This window comes from Patiria miniata, unplaced genomic scaffold, assembly GCF_015706575.1.
Source record: "Patiria miniata isolate m_02_andy unplaced genomic scaffold, ASM1570657v1 HiC_scaffold_1, whole genome shotgun sequence".
Lineage (NCBI taxonomy): Eukaryota > Metazoa > Echinodermata > Asteroidea > Valvatida > Asterinidae > Patiria > Patiria miniata.
The window spans coordinates 24,279,482-24,301,661 of record NW_024037047.1 but is presented as its reverse complement, the minus strand read 5'-3'; the positions used below and the strand labels follow the sequence as shown (position 1 = coordinate 24,301,661).

The 22,180-nt window shown below is 41.2% G+C and overlaps 2 protein-coding genes across 3 annotated transcripts in view; one reads left to right on the top strand and one right to left on the bottom strand.

Annotated features, from left to right (window-relative positions):
* The first annotated feature begins 1,205 nt into the window (after positions 1–1,205).
* LOC119731964 (putative uncharacterized protein DDB_G0279653) lies at positions 1,206–9,209 on the top strand. The gene is made up of 3 exons (XM_038205305.1): positions 1,206–1,467; positions 6,587–6,681; positions 8,613–9,209. Exons 1-3 carry the CDS (start codon positions 1,206–1,208, stop codon positions 9,024–9,026), a joined length of 771 nt encoding a protein of 256 aa, XP_038061233.1. The 3' UTR covers positions 9,027–9,209.
* A 2,103-nt stretch (positions 9,210–11,312) lies between these two features.
* LOC119726335 (hemicentin-2-like) overlaps positions 11,313–22,180 on the bottom strand; it is a 45,843-nt gene continuing 34,975 nt past the window's right edge. Inside the window, exons 9-17 of one of the 2 annotated variants that reach the window (XM_038197993.1) lie at positions 20,911–21,074; positions 19,483–19,607; positions 18,946–19,111; positions 17,825–18,112; positions 17,056–17,334; positions 16,261–16,389; positions 15,022–15,163; positions 14,406–14,588; positions 11,313–13,855 (exon numbers count right to left, since the gene is read on the bottom strand). In XM_038197993.1, the coding sequence (XP_038053921.1) occupies positions 13,660–13,855; positions 14,406–14,588; positions 15,022–15,163; positions 16,261–16,389; positions 17,056–17,334; positions 17,825–18,112; positions 18,946–19,111; positions 19,483–19,607; positions 20,911–21,074 (1,672 nt within the window). In that variant the 3' untranslated portion in view covers positions 11,313–13,659. The remainder of the gene's footprint in view (positions 13,856–14,405; positions 14,589–15,021; positions 15,164–16,260; positions 16,390–17,055; positions 17,335–17,824; positions 18,113–18,945; positions 19,112–19,482; positions 19,608–20,910; positions 21,075–22,180) is intronic. The other variant, XM_038198000.1, reaches the window with a different exon arrangement.

Sequence of the window (22,180 nt, the reverse complement as noted above, 5' to 3'; positions counted from 1 at the left end):
TGTATATTAGTAATTTATGTTCAGCACTTCCTGTGGAGGGACTGGCGACAAATTTACTATTTCCCTTTTTTAGACGATTTTAAGTAATAGATTTTCTTCTAGCTCTTAGCATGTCAATAGCATGACCACTATTCTCACTTTGAAATGAACATCGAAAGGGATTATTTTCGTAGTCGATGGAAAAAAAGTTACCTTTTCAAAATCTTTGAGAATTTGCTGGGATCCATTGTCAAAAACCAGCAAAATCAATCAAAAAAACACAACCTGAATTCTTTTTTTTTTTGGGGGGGGGTGATGTTCGATTAACCCTCGTATGCAAACATACATTCTGTGCCAAGTAGTCCTTTCAGTCAAAATCAATCAAGTGACTGTTTTCAACCTGTAAGAATTCCCAGCCCACATGAAACAGGATTGACTCCCTTGGACTGTTTAAGTAACTTGATACAGCTGTGACCACAACTTGCCTGCTTTGTCTGGACCCAGTTTGACTAGACACAGTACTTGCTTGACATATGATCTGACAGCTGGTGACCAGCCGTTGTTAAAGTATAGATGCGAAATGGAAGTGAATTTTGACTGTCTGTGACTGGTACAGCCGGTCCGTGACAAAATGAGGTCTCTATCAACAAGAGGAGTCAAATCCAGTCTTGGCAACATTGGTAGCGCTACCCAGGAAATTCTGAGCATACCTCTATCGCGACGTATTCACGCTAATGCATGCGCATGAGGTACGCTCAGAATTTCCTGGGTAGCGCTGCCAATATTGCTAAGACTGAATTTGATTCATCTGGTGGCTACAGACCTCTGCAGCGGCGGCAAATTAACGGCATTTGTCACGGGACTGGCTGCAAAATAGGGGAAAACAAAAAACAAATCCAGTTTTGGATCAAGACTAGGAACTGCTGAGCAGAAAAGATTGCTTATCATAAGTTGGAGTTACTCCCAATTCCAGACAGAAAAACAGTGTACAAGATTTGTCATGCTTCAAACCAACAACACAGTCCTGGTAGACGTGTTAAAAGTTCCAGTTGTGTTTAAGATGTGTGTTTAAATTCCAGGTGTATTTCTAGTTGTTAAGACACTGCTTGGGTATTTTATCTAATTACTGTGCTTGAAGTTCGGACATCGAATTTAGCTTTTTTCGCTTCTCTGATGTCTTGCAGTAGTATAGGCATTACTGTTACTCCACCTGAAAGTAGAAGAGTATGGTTGCAATCTGTGATCAAAAGATCCAGGAATGTTATCGTAGGGGATTCAACTCCAACTTGGACACCATTTTGTGGTTCCCGAAAATCGTTTGCAAGATCTACCCCAAAACTGTGAAATTCTGCGTGTCAGGATTTGAATTATGCCAACGAGGGCGCCCCACTCAGGTCGGGGGCTCAGCAATACTATCATTCAAAGTGTTAGATAAACAAGACTTCAGGGTTTGCATGGTGGACATGATCAGTGAATGGGGGGTTTGCGGTAACACCATGTGAATGATATCTCTTTGTGAGTTGTGTGGTTCTGAGATGAACCAGTTGGTTTAACTCGACGTTTCGAACAGTATGCTCTGCTCGTCATCGGGCCCACCGAACTTAGCATCCTGCTCCAGAATCTCCAGTCTCCACTGTCTAAGCATCCACTACTTAAACTACTACACCAGCAAGAGTTCGGCAGCCTCCTGATGACGAGCAGAGCATACTTTTCGAAATGTGGAGTTGAACCAACTCAAAACCACACAACTCACTGAGAGATATCATTCACATGGTGTTACCGCAAACCTCCCATTATTTGAAAGTGTTAGACAGTTGTAGCAGGTTAGACGTAGACTTTTATTAAATAGTGAAAAGAAGAAGTACATGTATGTAATGTACTTTTATTGCCAAGACAGTTATGCATTGTGATTGTTTGTGTAAGAGGTTTTTTGTTGTATGCAAGGTTCTCTATTTTTCTTTTTTCTTTTTTAATCAAACTTGTTGCCAAATTGCAATGTTTCCTTTTTATAAATCCTTGATGAATTTTAAGTTGATACTCGCCAAAACTGGTCACCAGCTATTTGTGTTATTTGTGACAACACTCTTGATATTTTCTGGAATAAAAACTTGGAACTCAACACACAAATGGCACCGAAAACACAGTTTGTCCTTTAATTCCGACATTGATTTTAGTCATCTTCTATACAGACATGTACAATGGTGTAAATATTTCCCCCCCCCCAAAAAAAATGCTTACAAACACGCTAATGCATGCGCATGAGGTATGCTCAGAATATCCTGGGTAGCGCTGCCAATGTTGCTAAGACTGAATGTGATTCATCTGCTGGATAGAAACCTCCACAGCTGGACTGGCTGCAAAATAAGGAAATACAAAATTCAAATCCAGTCTTGGATCGAGACCAGGAACTGCTAAGCAGAAAAGATTGTGATAGTGAAAAGAAGAAGTACATGTATGTAATGTATTTTTATTGCCAATACAGTATCAGCCGTGCGAAGCACGCTGGTATACTGTGATCGTCCGATTTCTTTCTTTACCTTCGTCGTCCAACGATTAAGGTACTGTATTACAGTCGTTTCTTTACCTTAGTCGTCCGACGTTTCTGTCTTCTTCTTCTTACCTTAGTCGTCCAAGTCGTTTCCTTCTTTCCAATTGTCAGGTGACCAAATGCGGTCACATGATCAAATTTAGGCAATTTTTTTTAAATTGCAATAACTCATAAAATAATCAGCGGATTTCAAGCAAACTTGGTCAAATGGACACGTGCCCTTCCTAGCCACGTTCATAGCCAATGGTCATATGATGGTCACTAGTGGTCATTTCATGAAAATCTACAAAATGCTTCTCCCACAGTTTTGACCGAATTAATGTTAAACTTGGTCAGTTACATCTTTGGACCATGCCTCATATAGGGTGTACACAGAATTTAGCCAGTGGTCACCTAACGGTCAGTAGGGTTCATTTTATGAAAAAGTTAAAAATGCTTTTTTACACTTTAAATCTTTGCAGTCCTGTTCAGTGTAATTCTACTTGCGCGCGCAAGTTTAAACTTGCGCGCGCAAATTTCAAAGTTGCGCAAGTAGCAAGTTTGCGCTCGATAGTACTGGTAGTAACGATTGCACGAGGAACAGCGTGCGCGCGAAGGTTTATTAGTCAGACCCTATTTATATCTAACAGTACGTCTAGATTCCAGACTAGCTGCTACAACTCCCCAGTTCATTAGGAATTTTACTGAAAGGTATGCGACAAGGTATGCAATAAAATTCACGACATTGCAAACAAATTCGCATACGTGTGCGCACATATTCGCGAATTGTTTCGCGACATCGCATACGTGTGCGCATATATACGCGATAAATTTCGCGACATCGCATACGTGTGCGCATATATTCGCGATAAATTTCGCGACATCGCATACGTGTGCGCACATATTCGCGAATTGTTTCACGACATTGCATACGTGTGCGCACACATTCGCGATAAATTTCGCGACATCGCATACGTACGTATGCGCACACGTTTGCGATATGCGATGTCCCTTCAGGGCCACCATAGCAGTGCCATCTGCGTGAAGCTAGCCGCGTATTCGGCCCGATACCCCGCCGTGGATTAAAAAGTACGGAGGCCAATAAACAACACTTGCTGTCGGTGAATTGATGTTGAATGCGGATTTCATAAAATTTGCACAATTTTACTGCCTTTTTTTCATAGACCTTCGTCGGATATCGACGACTAAGGTTCGTGCTCGGAGCACAATGTACCTCTAGTTCTTTCTTTCTTTCTTTCTTTCTTCGGGCAAACGGTCACGTGACCAATGAAAAAAATTGTCATAACTCCTAAACTAGCTGGCCGATTTCAAACAAACTTAGCCAAATTAAACCTTGTCACATGCCCTACCTAGCCATGTTCGTAAAATCCGGCCATTTATCATCCAAGGGTTAGTAGAGGTCATTTAATGAATATTTACAAAATGCTGCTTCTCCCACAGTCTTGACCCAATTTTTTGTTTGGAAAAGGGATGGCACTATCCCATTCAGTGACACTTCTTCTCTGGTGACTTGTATGGCTTAGTATGGATTTTAAGCATGACTTAGTCTTTGCCGGTTATGTCCGATTGAAATCATAGAGTGGGCGGACATAAGAGATTAAGTGACTATGATAGGTTGGGTAATCAAATGTGATTAAAGGTGCGAGCAGAGGATTATGTTCGCAAATCCTCTTGTTAGCAATAGCATGCTTTCGTGCCTTGCTGTATGGGCACTCTTCAGTTGCAGATTGGTGATTCAAAAAAGAATCGACGCTGACTCGCGGAAAAGTTGTGGTTGGGATTGGGTATGACTCTTGATCTACAGAGCGTGTTTCATGATCCTTTGGTGCATTTTGTTTTAGGCAAATTATATGGCGACTGTTTTCCGACCATACTGTAGATAAACGCTGGTCAGCTTTTGTAACAAGCGATCTGATTGGACAGAAATTGTGTCAATCCATATTTGGATGAACAGTTAATGAACATGAGGTCAAACTAGTAAATAATGTGAACTCGGTTTTCCAGGGTAACGTCTTATGACGTACATAAGTGAGACTACCCTGGCTAGTGAGAATGTACATGTAATGCACAGAAGGAGCTAAAAATGTCGCAGCAATAACCTTAATCTTTTCACTTCACATGTACCGTCTCTGCAATAGTGTGAATTGCAAAACAAAATTAGACGCCATTTTGGAGGTGGTGCCACGCTCACACGCATGCCGCACGCGTTCTTAAAGAGGAGGCACACGTGCAATTTGGTAACACTATAGACCCCTCCCATGCGACACCATCTTTGTATGAAAATTTACAACTGCGAATTCAACGCCATCAGGTACGTGTGCGCAGTGTGCAAAATGTTCTCAATACAAAATTTCTTAGAAATACAGCGCGGTACAGCCGATGCGTGTCACAAAAATGCATGGCATTCCGCCCCCACCCCCCCCCCCCCAAGATCTCGGCCATTGAGTGACGAAAAATTTTGAAACTCGGCATATGCATAGAGTAACTCTTCCTTAACATACCCAAGAAATTTCATGACTATAGGTCAAAGGGTTTTGGAATTATGGCTAATTAATTATTCATATGTACGAATTGCAATTCTGCTCTGTGTACACGACGTATATGCGAAAATTCAGTTTTCACGGCGCGTAGCGCAGGAAAAATTTTCGCTACGCGGCAACCCGTTGTCCGATTTTTATGTTTTTGGTATCAAAAGATGCGCAAAGCTCGAGGCTAAAAATTCATAACAGCTCGGGTCGCGAGAATTTTTTTTAGAGGCTATCACGGAAAATGTTGAGGGGGCGGATTCCGCCCCCGGCCCCTTTAGGGTTAAGAGTCCAATACTGTAACTTAATTATGACCTTCCTCCATGATTCAGACTTTGTAATTTTATGGTATAACACTCAACATTTCCATTGCAACTTGACACCTTCACGTTTTATTGCATTATGATTTGTTGTCAAAACTATACAAAATGCCAACTTCACAGGCCAACCGGAAAATTTACATACAGTACATAATACATGGTTCATAATTATCATGGGCGTCAATCGGTGAGGGACGGGGACCCCCACCCTAACATTTTAAAGCAGGATATCGTTTGGTCTCCCCCCCCCCCACTTTTTTTCCCGAATAACAATTGTAGCCTACTGTAATTATTCTATTACTCAGAATAGCTGATTCAATGACTCCAAACTCGAAAATGATGTTTAAAAGATGATCTTTTGCTCAAAACAATTGGTTTTACTATGATAGTGGTCAGAAATTGCCCGAGATCGCACCACAGAAATTGCTTTTCTATAACTGCATGTCTTCAACTAAGTCCCCCATTTACATTTAACTCCCTACATTTTTAACCCCAACACAAATACGCCCTACCCGATCTATGATCGGGTAAATCAGCTTGTGTACTATAAAAATGATTTTTCTTTCTACTGGGTGAGTAAAAAAATTCGAAACCCACATGTCGGGACCATTTTTTTTTAGTGAAGTTCTGCATGTAGCACTTTCAAAAGCTAGGATATGAAAGCCCAATTCATAATCTTTCTTTTAGTACAAGAATCATTCAAATCACTCATGTACTTTTCAAGTTACGGAGTTTTAAACACTAGTACTGCCGCTTTAAGGTTCTGTCCGCGGATCATAAACAGTTCAGTGTTCTTTCAGCAAAACGAAAAAAATCACACAGGGATGTGTGTGAATTGTTTTCGTTTTGCTGAAAGAATGCACAACTTTTTTTTTCGATCCGTGGACATAACCTTAAAATGGTGGTTGTGTTTAAAACTCTGAAACTTGAAAAGTACGTGAGTGATTCTTATGAGTTTTGTACTTAAAGAAAGATTATGAATTGGGCTTTCATATCCTAGATTTTGAAAGTGCTACATGCAGAACTTCACTCAAACAATGGTCCCGACATTTGGGTTTCATTTTTTTACTCACCCTGTTTGTGTGTGTTTATCAGTTGCTCATGCAAATCACGCTGCTATATTGTCAAACCTGCTTTCTATGTGTGTTGATCAAAAACAATTCCCCGCAAATTGGAAAATGTGATTTAACCCTCTTGGGTTCTTTTACGCCTAGCAAAATATTCGTTGAAGAAAGGAACTGTCTTTAATTTAACTATCGTTTTATTTATTCTCAATTCAAACTCGTCAGTAATTGGAAACAAACATCAGGTAAAGATCAATTCTGATATTCACAATTCAGTCAGCGTTACTTTGTTTGCACGCTTGCTTTGCACTTGTTTTTGTCAAAGCAGCTTTTGTCCGCTGTGTTCGCCACGTTGCATTTTTCCAAGAGCTTTCTCTTTGTGTTCTTGTTGCAGAAAGCTGCATGTCGACATTTCAACTTCTCTTTGTTTCATTTTCCACTGTAAACAAATAATTTTGCGTTTATATTTTGTTTCTGTTACTATCAAACTCGGAGGGAATGTTTTTTATTTCTGTTTTCCGTTTTGTTGTTTTCTTAAAATGTGTGCATGTTCAGCACATTTTAATACTGCTTTCAAATGTGTTGTTCAAACCTGTGCACACGTTTACAGTGCTGTTGCTCAGATATCAGCATGTTATTATTGTCACAGCACATATGTTTATCTACACGAAATTGTTGCGCATCATTAGTTCACTTTTCACATTCACAGATTTGAGGCGAGTTACTTCCAGACACTTGCCACTGTTTACTGTGTACATGTATTGCTTATTTTGAGTCGATTGTCGTCCTGTTTTTCAGTGTCTTCAACATTTCAGCTGTTGCACTTTGCCTGCTTAATCAGTGTTGATTTTTTGAAGTTTTATATTGCATCAGAGCTATCATTATTTTGCTTACAAAAATCAATGTTAATATCTCCAATATTTTTTTGCACTATGGTTATCAAGCTGCAACTATATACATGTACATTGTATTCTGCGTTGTATTCTGTGGTATTGTGGATTGTATTTTTTTGGATTATGGTACACTTGTTTGGTCTACTGATGTTCTGTATGGTACCTGTACTGTATTCAGTATGGTTCCTGTACTGTATTCAGTATCGTTCATTGATATTCTTGTTGATGTTCTGTACATGTATGTGGTATTCTGTGTGGTAATGTGCATGGTTTTCTGTATGGATTATGGTAAATGGTATGGTTCATGTACATGTATACTGATATTCTCTATGGTACACTACATGTACATTTTGTGGCCTATTGCTTGCCCCATAAATGTGGCTCGAATACTGGACTTCCTCCATATTTTGGGCCACACACTGATGATATACAAGGTATGAGGAAAATGTGTCCTTGATGAAATTAAAACCTGTATTTTTTTTTTCACTTGAAAGTAACTGTGGAAAATACTTACCTGGTTAATAACCAGAGAAAATTAAATTCTGTTTCTGCAGATGTCCAGTTTTTCTGTAATTTTCAGGCGCAATTTGTAGTGAGTTCGCCCAAAACAGATTGCAGTATTTTCTCGTGGATACAGGTTCTGTACACTTGACCGTGTGATTTTCCCTGATTATTAATCCGATAAGTATCCACCATAGTCAATATCAAGTGAAAAAAGGCCCGATTTTGATTTCCTGAAAGACACATTTTCCTCACACGTAGCCAATCACTGAGCGTGTGGTTTACTAAGTCCAGTATTTGATCCACATTTTCTAGGCTAGCCTGTTGCATGATAATTGATATACTCTGTGGTATACAATGTACATTACACTCTGTATAGTATTAAGGCACACAATACCATGGAAAATTTAAAAGGGCACATTTACTTCGGTATAGATTGTATGGTGTTCAAAATATACTGTCAGTCTATTTTTCTGTGTAGCAGCATACATTCTACCAATATTGTCCATTACGTCTGAAGGCAACTTATTCAGTTCAAGGTCTGTATTTCATTGTCTGTACTGCATTTGCAAGTGCATAAAATCATTGTGATACCAATAAGTTGTGTCAACTCGTCTGGCGCCCTGACTTGCTATAGCAGTCAGGAAGTAGCCAGATTTGTGGTACCAAGCTCACCAATACACTAGGTGTTGATATTGAAGTTTTGAAGAAACTGCTTGTATGCAGCTCTTTTAGTGTGTGGCTTATATGCTAACTTAACTCTTGTTTTTCCTTTGTTCCAGCAACAGTTAGATGCCCAGAAACTAGCCCAACAAGCCCAACTCAAAGCCCAGCAAGAGCAAGCCCAGAAAGTCCAACAACAAGCCCAATTGACGGCGCAACAAGAAGCCCAATTGAAAGCAGAGCAAGAATCCCAACAACGAGCACAACAGCAGGCAGCCCAACAGCAAGCAGCCCAAAAACAAGCAGCTCAAGAGCAAGCTCAGTTGAAAACTCAGCAAGAAGCCCAGAGAGCCCAACAAGCCCAGCAACAAGCCCAGCAGCAAGCCCAACAACAAGCCCATCGTGCCCAACTCAGAGCCCAAGAAGCACAACAGCGAGCCCAACAACAAGCTCAACCAGGTGCCCTAGCCCCAGTTATTATTTTTATTATTATTATGATTATTATTATTGATAAATGTTGTAAGTGGTGTTAGAATACTATGTGTATGTTCAGCATATGTGGAAATGTCTTCTAATAAGTGTTGAAATATGGAATTCTTGAAGTCTGTTAGTGATTTATGATATCCCGATTTTGTGTTAAAAGTTCATTAGATGTTTAGCATCCTATGTTCAAATTGTGGCAAATGTCTATGTAAGAAATCTGTGAATTCATCTCAGTTTAATGTTCTTCAATTCCAGTTTTGTATTTCGTTTCAGTTTGGTGAGTTGCCCCTCTTTTTGAGTATGTCTTTTCTGTGGGGACATAAGTGGTGTTAGAATACTATGTGTATATTAGTAATTTTTGTTCAGCACTTCCTGTGGAGGGACTGGTGACAACTTTAGTGTTTTCCCCCTTTTTTAGACGATTTTAAGCAATAGATTTTCTTCTAGCTCTTAGCATGCCAATAGCATGACCACTGTTTTCACTTTAAAATGAACATCGAAAGCGATTATTTTCATAGTCGATGGGAAAAAAAGTTACCTTTTCAAAATTTTTGAGAATTTGCTGGGATCCACTGTCAAAAACCAGCAAAATCAATCAAAACACACAACCTGGATTCTTTTTTTTTTTTGGGGGGGGGGTTGATGTTCGATTAACCCGCGTATGCAAACATACATTCTGTGCCAAGTTGTCTTTGCGATCAAAATCAATCAAGTGACTATTTTTAACCCTTAAGAATTTCCAGCCTACACAAAGCAGGATTGACTGCCTTGGAATGCTTAAGTAACTTGATACAGCTATGCTTGGACTCCTGGAGAGTAATAAAACAGCTGTGACCACAATTTGCCTGCTTTGTCTGGACCCAGTTTGACTAGACACAGTGCTTGCTTGACATATGATCTGACAGCTGGTGACTAGCCTTCGTTAAAAGTATAGATGCGAAAGGGAAGTGAATTTTGACTGTCTGTGACCGGTACACCCGGTCCGTGACAAAATGAGGTCTCTATCAACAAGAGGAGTCAAATCCAGTCTTGGCAACATTGGCAGCGCTACCCAGAAAATTTTGAGCATACCTCTATCGCGACGTATTCACGCTAATGCATGCGCATGAGGTACGCTCAGAATATCCTGGGTAGCGCTGCCAATATTGCTAAGACTGAATTTGATTCATCTGGTGGCTACAGACCTCCGCAGCGGCGGCAAATTAACGGCATTTGTCACGGGACTGGCTGCAAAATAGGGGAATGCAAAAAGCAAATCCAGTCTTGAATCAAGACTAGGAACTGCTGAGCAGAAAAGATTGTTTATCATAAGTTTTACCCGAGTTGGAATTACTCCCAATTCCAGACGGAAAAAAAGATTTGTCATGCTTTAAACCAACAACACAGTCCTGGTAGACGTGTTTAAAGTTCCAGTTGTGTTTAAGATGTGTGTTTAAATTCCAGGTGTGTTTCTAGTTGTTAAGACACTGCTTGGGTATTTCATCTAATTACTGTGCTTGAAGTTCGGACATCGAATTTAGCTTTTCGCTTCTCTGACGTCTTGCAGTAGCATAGGCATTAGTGTTACTCCACCTGGAAGTAGAAGAGTAAGGTTGCAATCTGTGATCAAGAGATCCAGGAATGTTATCGTAGGGGATTCAACTCCAACTTGGACACCATTTTGTGGTTCCCGAAAATCGTTTGCAAGATCTACCCCAAAACTGTGAAATTCTGCGTGTCAGGGTTTGAATTATGTCAACGAGGGCGCCCCACTCAGGTCGGGGGCTCAGCAATACTATCATTCAAAGTGTTAGATAAACAAGACTTCAGGGTCGCATGGTGGACATGATCAGTGAATGGGAGGTTTGCGGTAACACCATTTGAATGATATCTCTTACTAGTGAGTTGTGTGGTTCTGAGATGAACCAGTTGGTTTAACTCGACGTTTCGAACAGTATGCTCTGCTCGTCATCGGGCCCACCGAACTTGGCATCCTGCTCCAGAATCTCCCGTCTCCACTGTCTTAGCATCTACTACTTAAAGTACTACACCAGCAAGAGTCCGGCAGCTCCTGATGACGAGCAGAGCATACTGTTCGAAATGTCGAGTTGAACCGACTCAAAACCACGCAACTCATAGTGAGAGATATCATTCACATGGTGTTACCGCAAACCTCCCATTAATTGAAAGTGTTGGACAGTTGTAGCAGTAGGTTAGACGTAGACTTTTAGTTTGATAGTGAAAAGAAGATGTACATGTATGTAATGTACTTTTATTGCCAAGACAGTTATGCATTGTGATTGTTTGTGTAAGAGGTTTTTTGTTGTATGCAAGGTTCCATCTAGTTTTCTTTTTTCTTTTTTTAATCAAACTTGTTGCCAAATTGCAAGGTTTCCTTTTTATAAATCCTTGATGAGTTTTAAGTTGATACTCGCCAAAACTGGTCACCACCTATCCTAAGTTTGTTATTTGAGGCAACACCCTTGATATTTTCTGGAATAAAAACTTGGAACTCAACACACAAAATGGCACCGAAAACACAGTTTGTCCTTTTATTCCGACATTGATTTTAGTCATCTTCTATACAGACATGTACAATGGTGTAAATATTTCCCAAAAAAATGCTTACAAATACGTAACCTTACCAATTATTTAATAATGGACCGATCCAGTAAGCACCGCCCCATGGTGTTCTGACCAATCACAGCCGTGATTTATGTCCGACGTGCGTGCACTAAAGTCCGACATGCATGCACGCGCGTATAATGCACGCGGAAGGAAAATGCAGCGTGGCATTGGAGAGGAGCGCGTGTTAATTTGCCCACGTGCGCACTGGGCGGAGCTTACTGGTTCGGTCAATTACTAACCTGTCTGGGCGATACACATAATTTAATTAATGGAGCAAGCTTTCTACATGTTTTTACGGAGATAAATATTATTGTACACAACATATTATAAACGGGACCGAACCATTTTTGAATACAAGACGGGAGCTGGTTATAGTGCAAAATTTGACTTGTGCGCAGGAAAGTGGCCAAAGCTGCTCATGAATATTCAACATCCGTGAATATGAATATTCAGTGTTTTGCAGTTTTCGTTGCTAGTAACAATGCATGACATCCAACTTGTAAACAGAGTGGCTGCCGAATTCATTTATAAATGCAATTTGCTATCGATTCAGAATTTGACTTTTAATTTCCCGGACGATGGATCACAGCTAACGATTCGCGCTGGTAACCAAGGCTGGCTACCATCTCTCCTCGTTCATTATTCTGTTGCTATGTCAACAGCCAAGATTACGTAGGCCTAATTACTTTGACGTCATTGTAATTTCTCATGAATAAACATACTTTTCCCTCCCATGGACAACTACTGAATTATTCATGGTTGCCTCACACGCTTAAGGAACAACCCCCCCCCCCACCTTCCATAGCTTTCTTTGCCAATATGCAAAATACAGCACCATAGTCTGAATTTATATTTTAATAGCCTCCACCTTCAGATATCGTACAGAGAAATACTTTAAGAACTCTTCACTTCGCTGTGAATTCTAAGAGGTATACATCTACAATTGAAAAAAGCATATCAACATATTTATAGCAAACGTTAATTTACCTGCAAAGATTACACGAATACGAATCATAAGTCCAATACGTGTCGAAAGTTACTTACAAATACAGTTTTTGTGTGTATATTTATTCCACACCGATCGGTTTTTTTAATACCTTTCCAATAACCTGTGAATTTTGGCGCAGCAACACGCCCGTTCTACGTACCCGTAAAAAATCCAAGTTGTGTACAGTTTTACAAAAATACCATTTCCGTTTTCCTCTCCTTTTGGCAAAAATAACTATGGTACAGTTTTTGTTACACTCCAAGATTTCATTCATCAATACAGCATTCTGATTGGCTGAGAGAAAACCACATGGCCGGCCACGTGGTCATTTGAATACAATGATTGGAGGAAAGTCGTCGATCACGTGACTGTTACAGCCAATTACAGACTAGATTTCAGGCATTTTAAGGAGGTATGAAACTATTATTTTGAGAAACAAATTACTTGTTACTTTCAAGAGTGAATACAATTCATTTGTGAACACAAATACTCGAATAAGTACCTCATCGTTCGGGATCCTTCTCATAATGGTTTCAAAACCATTTCACTTTTTTGGTATGACAACAGATCAGATTATTATTTTCAATGTTGCAGCAACATGAACAAGGACATGTTCCGCAAGTGGGAAACCAATTGGTACAGCCCCAGTGCGATGTTCAGGAAGTTGCTGGTTCAAGTCCGCTCCAGTAAATGTTCTTATACTTTTATGGCCAACTTCAGAGTCTGTTACATCTTACTTGGCACGGAAGCTTCACTTCCGAATGGGGCGCACTAAGCTTTCCGAGCATCTTTCAAACCGGACTGTACTCCTTTTTTGAAAACACTTCATCATGACAAGGGTCTGTTGCATTTTAAATAGCATTAATTTAAATGGGGAACTGCCAACATTGGGCTGGATAGCTCACTAGAGCACCGGAACGGTAATCTGGAGGTCGCAGGTTCAAGCCCACTCCAGTCAATTTCTTTGTTGAACCAAAATAGCATTACTTTAGATAGGACTGTATATATTTGAAAGTATTGTCACTCTGACCAAAAACCTTCCTCTTTTTTTTCTTCAAAATCATTTACCCAATTTACATAATCCATCTTCAGTTGTCATCAGATGAGCTAGCGATGCCAAAGAAAGGGTCCACCTTCCGTTTGCGGCACTTGCGGAGTAGGCGCCGATCGCCGCGCGCTTTGAACGAGTATTGCGACTCTTCCATACCAGGCGCTCCGTGAAAACCGCCCACGTCGGCCTTGGTGCAGTAGACGAACTGACCGTCTGGTGCGTCACTCGTACACCTGGACAAAAAGAAACGAGAAACAGATCATCTTCGGGGTCTTGAAACATTTAGTGAAGTGTTTCAGTTATAGATGAGATATCACAATTTATTTTCAGCAAATAACGAGCCAATATGGCCAATCAGGCCGGCGTTTATATGCGGTTTTCTTGGCATGTTTTAATGCCAGTACCCGTTTATACTTCTGGGTGGAGGGCGGCAAGTGGGGGTGAAGTGGCTTGCCCAAGGACACAACACATGTCCTGCAGCTGGATTCGAACCCCTGACCCTCTGATCATGAATCACGAGCCCTAACCACTGCCAAACTAGGCCACACCCCCAGCAAACAACTGGGTCAGCAAGGCTGAGTCAACATTGGGTGACCTGTGTCAAGTAGTTTGAAATACTTTACCCTACATAACTTATTGGTCCGACATGGGGACACCTGACCAAGATGGCTGCACCAGACAGTCTGGTACCCATAACCTCATTCTGAACCCAGTATTCCCGCGTTGGTCAGACACAGGACACCTGACTTAGATTGCTGCATTGACAGACTCATCATCACTCACCTGCAGTAGTCGTCTCTCCCGTCGCCATCCTCATCCCTCATGTACCAAGTGTCCATCTGGCCTACATCAAATCGCTCTCCGGACACGTAGTTGTACTCGCTTTGGCCAGCTGTACCGGCTATAGCGCAGGCTAGCTGCATCGATGTGTCCAGAAAACGAGTGGACGTTCGCGCCTTGATGATTCTGTTATATAGAGATGCGAGTTAAATGTAATATACAGGGTGGATCAAAGAAGGAAAAAAAACGAAACCGAGATATTATTGCTAATTGGAACCGAAGTAGGGCACATGTGAATCAAAGGGAGATGTCCTTAGGGTTGAATCTCTTCTTTAAAATGACACCCTGATCGTGTCATTACATTCGCGGTTGACTGAGCAGTGACCAGTTTTATGAGAGGGTCTATCTAGAGAATTACGCCACTTTTCAATTGTAGTTTTTGTGGTGTCATTTGTCACAGAGTGAAAGGCTATGGTTGCCAATCAAGGCAGGTAGGGGGAAAAAAAGAGATTTCACCATGAAAAGTTTCATTGTCAAAGACTAATCGCTATATACGAAAAAAACTATCTACTCTTGGAAAAAATTTTTTTTTCTGTTTTGGCGAAGTTTCGAGACTTACCGGCAGTAGTCGTTGGCGGCGCCCTGTCCCGTGACGTCAACCCAGCCCCTGAAGTAGTCCTTCAAGCCAGCGTCTGTGATGTCATAGCGACGAGGTTTGATGGCTGGTCGCTGCTCTCCTTCACAAGGAGAGGCCTCGGGCTCTGGAATAAAAGCACACAAATGAGTAGATATCATGGTCTTGTAGGCATTCATTCTATACACAGGCATGCAACTGGGAAATCGCAAAAAAGAGGAAATTCAAATTTTTTCCAGACTTTGTAAAGTGTTTCTTTATTTTCAATGGCACACATGTGAAGTAAAAAAAGAGGAAATCAGCTGATCCGAGGAAAAGTTGCATGCCTGTATACATTTCCGAAGTGTGACATTTTTTTCCCTGTCTCTGTTACCTTATTAATTTGCCATTCAAGTATTAAATATTGACTTGTAGCTATTTTTTATTTGTTGGGTAGGCAGTTGGCTATTCATAATCACTCTTGGAGGATGACTGCATAAAGGAGTGCATCAAAATGATAATATCATAGATGTCAGGTGCAACAGGGACAGGGAAAAAGTGCACCCCAATTTAAAGAATGACCCATACGAGAGTTTATATATCAGAACCATGAAGTTTGCCTTCAAGCATAATCGTTTCTCTTTTTCCCATTTCATCAAAACATCATTCACCATGTACAAATTCCCTATGTGTTCAACAAACAAAATTGCACCAACCTTTTGCAGTGTGGATATTACACTTTTCGAGAAAACAGTGAAAAACCGTATTCTACCTTTTGATCAGGAAAAAAGATTTCGTCCATATAAAGCAGTCTTTATTTTTTTAAATCAGTCCATTGACCGAACGTTGGATATCACCTACATTTCTTGATTTCTCCTTAATGACAGCAAGCCAGACGGAATAATTTCACAGCGTGTTAAGTACCAGTACGATCTTTAATCCAAATACTTTTTTTCAGTAGTAATTCGACAGGTTACTTTCGGGACCGTATGCAAATGATCTTATAGGCCTATGCCTGTATTGACCGATCCAGTAAGCACCGCCCCATGGTGTTCTGACCAATCACAGCCGCGATTTATGTCCGACGTGCGTGCACTAAAGTCCGACATGCGTGCACGCGCGTATGATGCGCGCGGAAGGAACATGCAGCGTGGCATTGCATTGGAGAGGAGAGCAGGTGTTAATTTCTCCACGTGCGCACTGGGCGGAGCTTACTGGATCGGTCCATAGTAAGACAATCATTACTGGTGCATTGGCAGGAAGTGTTCTCCAATTCAGGCGTCGCCGATGAGTCAACGGTCGCATCGTTGGGCGAAGTGGTCCTGTTGAGGGTGGGGATGGAGACCTCGTTGTCTGATGTAGACGTGGCCGGTTCTTCAAAATTGAAACACAGCAGACGAAACACTATCAGTTAAATTCCCTTTAAAAATGTGCATTTACGGCCGGTTCATGCTCCACGCAAAGGTTAACAAAGAGTGTTGATACCGCGGCAGTTATTTGCGCTGCGAACTACTAAACAATAAAGTTTTACTTTTCAAATATATTTTGCTGAAAATATTTTTAACATCAAATTCGCTTTGGTGTCCCATGAACTAGCTGCAATGATTTGGGAGTGAAATAATAAAATGTAATCTTGATATTGCTGACGGAAACTTTACCTTTTGAAAAAAAACTAGTTCCAGATATTTATTTCGCGTAAATCCATTACCATGCGCCAAAAGAAGCAACATATTTTTTTCAGGAGTTTCATTGATTTCCCATTAACATTTCCATGATTGTAATATCTCAAAATGATGTTGAATTGCTCATAATTTAGTCAATTCTTCGTCCATACGCAACCCACCATACCAAAAATCTCTCTTTAGTCGTCCGAAAAGTTTATACAAGCTGTTCACTAATTGTTTGGTAAACCGTACTCAAACAACTCAAATCCACAACTCTGACTGTGCGAAGTTTTGCAGACCAACATTTAACGGTTTGAAGTCATGAAAAACGGCTTGTTAGTGGACGAATTGTTTTTACCAAACCAAAAATACTCACTGCGAGTGATGTTCACCATCGCGATCGAGGACACCACAAAGAACTCGTTGTTAAACAGGCAGCCATATTTGCCCTCGTGTTGCGGCGCCATCTCAGACACCGACAAATCCCCGCCCACTATGACGTAGGACGGCGCGGCGCTCACGTTGATTGGCTTGTCGTTGAAGAACCACGTGACTTCAGGCGTGGGGTCGCCTGCGGCTGCGCAGACGAGATTCAGCGCGCTGCCGTTCTCGACTGTCGTGTTGGTCAGGCCTTTCGTCAGCTTCAAACTTGGCACTGCGGATCAAATAATTATTTACGTGTAGAAATTGCAGAAATCTTCTAAACAATGAATGCTCAGTGCTTCCCTAGAGCTCGTAAAAGGTTCAGACTTTTAGCAGAACCCTTGTGCTTATTCGACATAAAAACTTGATTTGCTAATTGATTTTATTTCAATACACACAAGTATTTACGATGGAGTTGTAACTTCTGTCATCTCTTTCCTCCGAAAGCAGATCCGGCTGGAGACTGACATTCCGTGTCATTCGGATAGAAATCCGAAAAAATATAAGAGTTCTTCAAACGATATCATTGTTGTGACTTTACATGTTTTCGTCACAAAACCGGACAGCCGACGTAAAAATATATTTATAGCTGCTTTCCAAAAGTAATTAAGTACACCGGCTTAACTTTTCGACCTGCGGGATTGATTCTATTTTAACCACATATCCCTTTTCAACGGCTATTATAATAAAAAGTTATGGCTTTAATACAGGCATATCCTTACCAACGACACGAAGCTCTCCCTTCTCTCTCTTGATCCCGTTCACGTTAGCCGCCACGCAGCTGTAAGTCCCCGAATCACGCAGGTTCACGTTACTCACGCTAAGCTCCTCCCCGCTCTCGCTCACCACGAACCTCTCGTCCATTAGCGTCTCGATGCTCAGGTCCTGCAGGAACCACGTGACCTGAGGGGCGGGGTCGCCCGAGGCTTGGCAGGACATGCGCACATCGTCGCCCACGAAGGCAGTCTGGTTGGGCAAGGGGGCGGTAATACTCGGCAGTTGCCACTGCTCTGAAATAATTTGGGAGAAACAATCTTCAAAGATTATTTCCGAACTTGACTTTTGCTTTTTTCTAGATTATAGAGGACACAATAGGAAGGCGATATGGGTAAACTCTCTTGTACCCAAGTTTATCCACTCGAAATGTTAGCCTTATCGTGTCCGATATTGGATCTTAAAAAGGCTAAGGCCCAGCCTCATGTCAGCCTGCGATTTGCTATACGCCGGCTGATGCCGATCGTCTTAAAATCGTCGCAGTTGCACCAAGGTCACCAAAAATCGTCGACTGATGTGTTCCCGGCGGTCGTAGCTCACTCCACAACTTGATCCTGAAAAGTCAGTCTCCAACACGCCCCTCACTTATACAGGCTGCATGATACTTACATGTATTAATTATCCTTAGCGATCCTTATCGAATTTGACTCCACAAACTACAAATCTGCTGTCCATGGGCGGCAATTCCAGGAGGATAAGGGACATCCCCCACACCAATAAATGTTGGGCTGCTAAAACCCCGTCCTAAAATGTTGACAAGAAATCGCCGCGGCTGCTGCTGTTGTAATTCAGCAGAGATTTGAAATGTTTTATTTTTTGCAGAGCTTACCTATTGCCAAAACATAACAAATTTCTAGGAACCGGCGTCTAGCTATTAAACAAATCGTATAAAACTAACCTAGCTACCTACTAATTCCTGCAGTGCTGACTTAACACAATGTAATTGCCAAAACGCACGTGCGCCTCAAATTCAAACGTGCATGTTTCGCGTGAGCGTACTGCCGCATCATGTCTTGAAACTGTAACTGCCGTATTTAGTCTCTTCTTGTATCCATCCAACAACACTCACCGATAACTTGAAGATTGGCACTCGCCGAGATAGACCCCGCGTCGTTGGCAATCTCGCAATGGTACACGAATTCCTTATCTGCTGGCTCGACACTAGCGATTCGAAACGAACGTGTCTCCTCGTCGACCGAGTAGCGAGGGTGGCCATCGAAGGGCATGCTGATATTCTACATCGAAATTAAGTCGAAAAGAAGCAGATATTATTTAGTTTTTAGTTGAAAAAAATACCAATACACAACGTCCACTAATTTCGTCTTTGATTCTTAATTGAACACGTTTAAGTATGGCACCATTTTGAGCAAGTTCGATCTATGACAAAATGGTTCAGATTCATGAGGTACCTTACGCCTGCGCAGTGCGCATTACTCAAAACGTACAGACCTCTGTTCAAAATATGCTTATTATGGTCATTCATTCATTCATTTTAGACATAGGCTTTTGCCCGTGGTCTCCTCAAAATATACACAGCTGGAACCACTAGCTCCGCTTTATGATTGTCAGAGTCTTGCAGGTCTGGTACCCAGACTTAAATACCTACCCTGCCGTTCTCAATACGCCAGGTGACGTTCAGCGGTTCAGTGCCTCGCGCGTCGCACCTGAGTGTGACGTCATCACCCTGGTTGACTGTCTTACTGATTGGCTTCTCATTCCATCGGGGTGGTACTGAAGATTATGGGAGAAAAAATAGGCATTTGTTCTAAAAGTTTTGATATTTTTTTCTGCAGCTGGGTCTAGGCCTACTGTTCTTGTGATCAGTCTTGAGGTTGCATAAATAGTTTCTTTATTTTTTCCTCTGTTTTTTTGGCGAGCGCTTTTTCTTTTCTTGCTAAAAAAATATTACTAATAATTTATTAAATCGAGTTTTGCTTCCAAAGGCAACAGGTTTTGTTAGCAGTAATTAACTATGTCGCTCTTTCAGCATTTATCTTCTTCACTGAATTCGCTGATACGTTGTCTTGAAATAGTGAGCAGTGACAGGATGAAGCCACACGAAAGCACGAAAGTGCAATCGCAACAGCAAAATAAGAGTATTAAGTACAGCATATGCTTTTAAAGAAGTTGACGGTTTATTTGAGAACGAAGTACCACTGCGAAATAATTACGACCGACGGTCCATGAAATCAGAAGATTGTATCAGCTTCTGACAAGAAGATAGACAGAAAGTAAAGATGTGGCTGCAATTTATAGTTGCTTTGGTAACAGAAATGCCAAACCTTCACAAGCCAATCGCAAGTCATTTATAACGTCAGTGTTTATCATCATTTTGTGACCCTACTTGTGACTGACTCATGATTTGACTTGTGATTAACTTGCGATGGACTTGGCAAAAAGTATGACTTATTAGATATCACGCACAAAAGGTTAATATCAACAAAATTAATGTCTAAATGTGATACCTGAACGAAAAATTCAGCTGACAAAGAAAATAACAGATAATCTAATGCTGATGAAAACAGAAAGACACCAAACACCAAACCTGTGGCGTGATATAGAATGATTAAAAACTGACAGTGTTGAGAGTATTTTTAGGATGAAAACATGTCCCACGAGAAACCAAAATGGATGACACATTGATGATAGCACACCACAACCGAATGAAAAGAAACTGCCGTTTACTACTGGTGGGAGAAAATGGAAAGTGATTTTACAAAACTGAAATGGAGGCATAAAATAGGAAAGGAAAAGGAACGAGCTTCACCTCTTCCCTGAAAATGAAAAACATAAATAATGTTATGAAATGATAAAGAAAAAAGATGAAAGCTGAGAAACGATTTCGTGATATTTGCAGAAGGAGCATGAAACACCAGATGATAAAAGGATGATCTAAGAAGCGTTTGGAGAGGAGACTACCATTCCCACTCTTGGTGACGAAACCACACAAGAGCGTGACGCTCGAGCACACAGACCCAGAAAGTGATGAGGTCACACACGCGCAAACCACAAACCCAACCAATCGGCGACGTACCATTCACCGTCAGACTGAACACGCTGCTTTCGTTTCCCGCCGTGCCTTGCGTGACACATCGATACTCCGATGTGTCGTTGGGTTGGATGTCGGAGAGGGTCAATTTGGATATGACGTCATTGGTGCCATCCACGCTAGTCTCCATCATGCCGTCGAGGGTTATTCTGGTAAAACAACAGACCGTTCAGTCCTAATTTTGAAAGCTGCTATGTTAATTCGATGTTGTCATTATTGTTGATACATGAAATGGTGTGTAGAAAGCAAATATATTATAGAGCTGCCCTGCCTTATCCATGAGGTTGTTTATAATGTAGCCTAGTCGTATTTAAACATTCCTGCCTAAAGATCTCCTGTTACCGCTTGCTCTGGGTTTAAATATCTTCCAGCCCTACATCTCCTATAGGCCCTAGTACTTGTGCTCAGGCATTTCATAATAATTATCTTCCTGAGCAGATCAGAATCAATGGCCTGGTCTAACTAATTTACTGTGTTTTGTATAACCTCACTGAAAATACTCATTTCGCTGCAAGCATCTCATTATGTGCTGCACACGTTCCTCTGGGAAAATATCTCTTTAATATATCTCTTTTATAACTAATAATCCAGTTGTAACAACCTGAGGTTAACACGTGAGGTTTTATCAACACGGAAAACCACATCTTATATGAGGTTTGCATTTTCTTCCAATTCTTTCCAATGTCCTCCGGCCCATCATCTTCCAATAATATACTTTAACTTTAATAGCAAATAAACCGCTTTCTCTTTAGTATACCACTCTCTCGTATAACCTCACTAACAATAGCCTCAACGATGAGGTTCATATAGTTTCCCCCACCGAAATGTACCTCTTTCCCAACAGATCATCTATTAAAACCCTTCCATTACAGCCAACAACCTTTCAAGTTACTCCAGTGAAACCTCTCTGACATGAACCTTTACTTTGAGGTAGCAAGTAAAGTCTGCAGTGTCACGAGCTAATATGGCCGTTTATCTCCGGTTTCCTTAGTATGAAACGACTGAGAATACATTATATTCCCCCTTTCCCCTATTCCCCTATTTCTATGCCAGTCCATCGCAGGTTAGACCCCACATAATGCCCTTACCGTATACATTTATACTCCTGGCTGGAGAGGCAAGTGGCCGGGGTGAAGTGGCTTGCCCAAGGACACAACATATGGCCAGCAGCTTAATTCGAACCACCGACACTCTGATCATGAGTCAAAAACCCAAACCACTAGGCCACACTCCCCCATATACTCGTTATCACCTC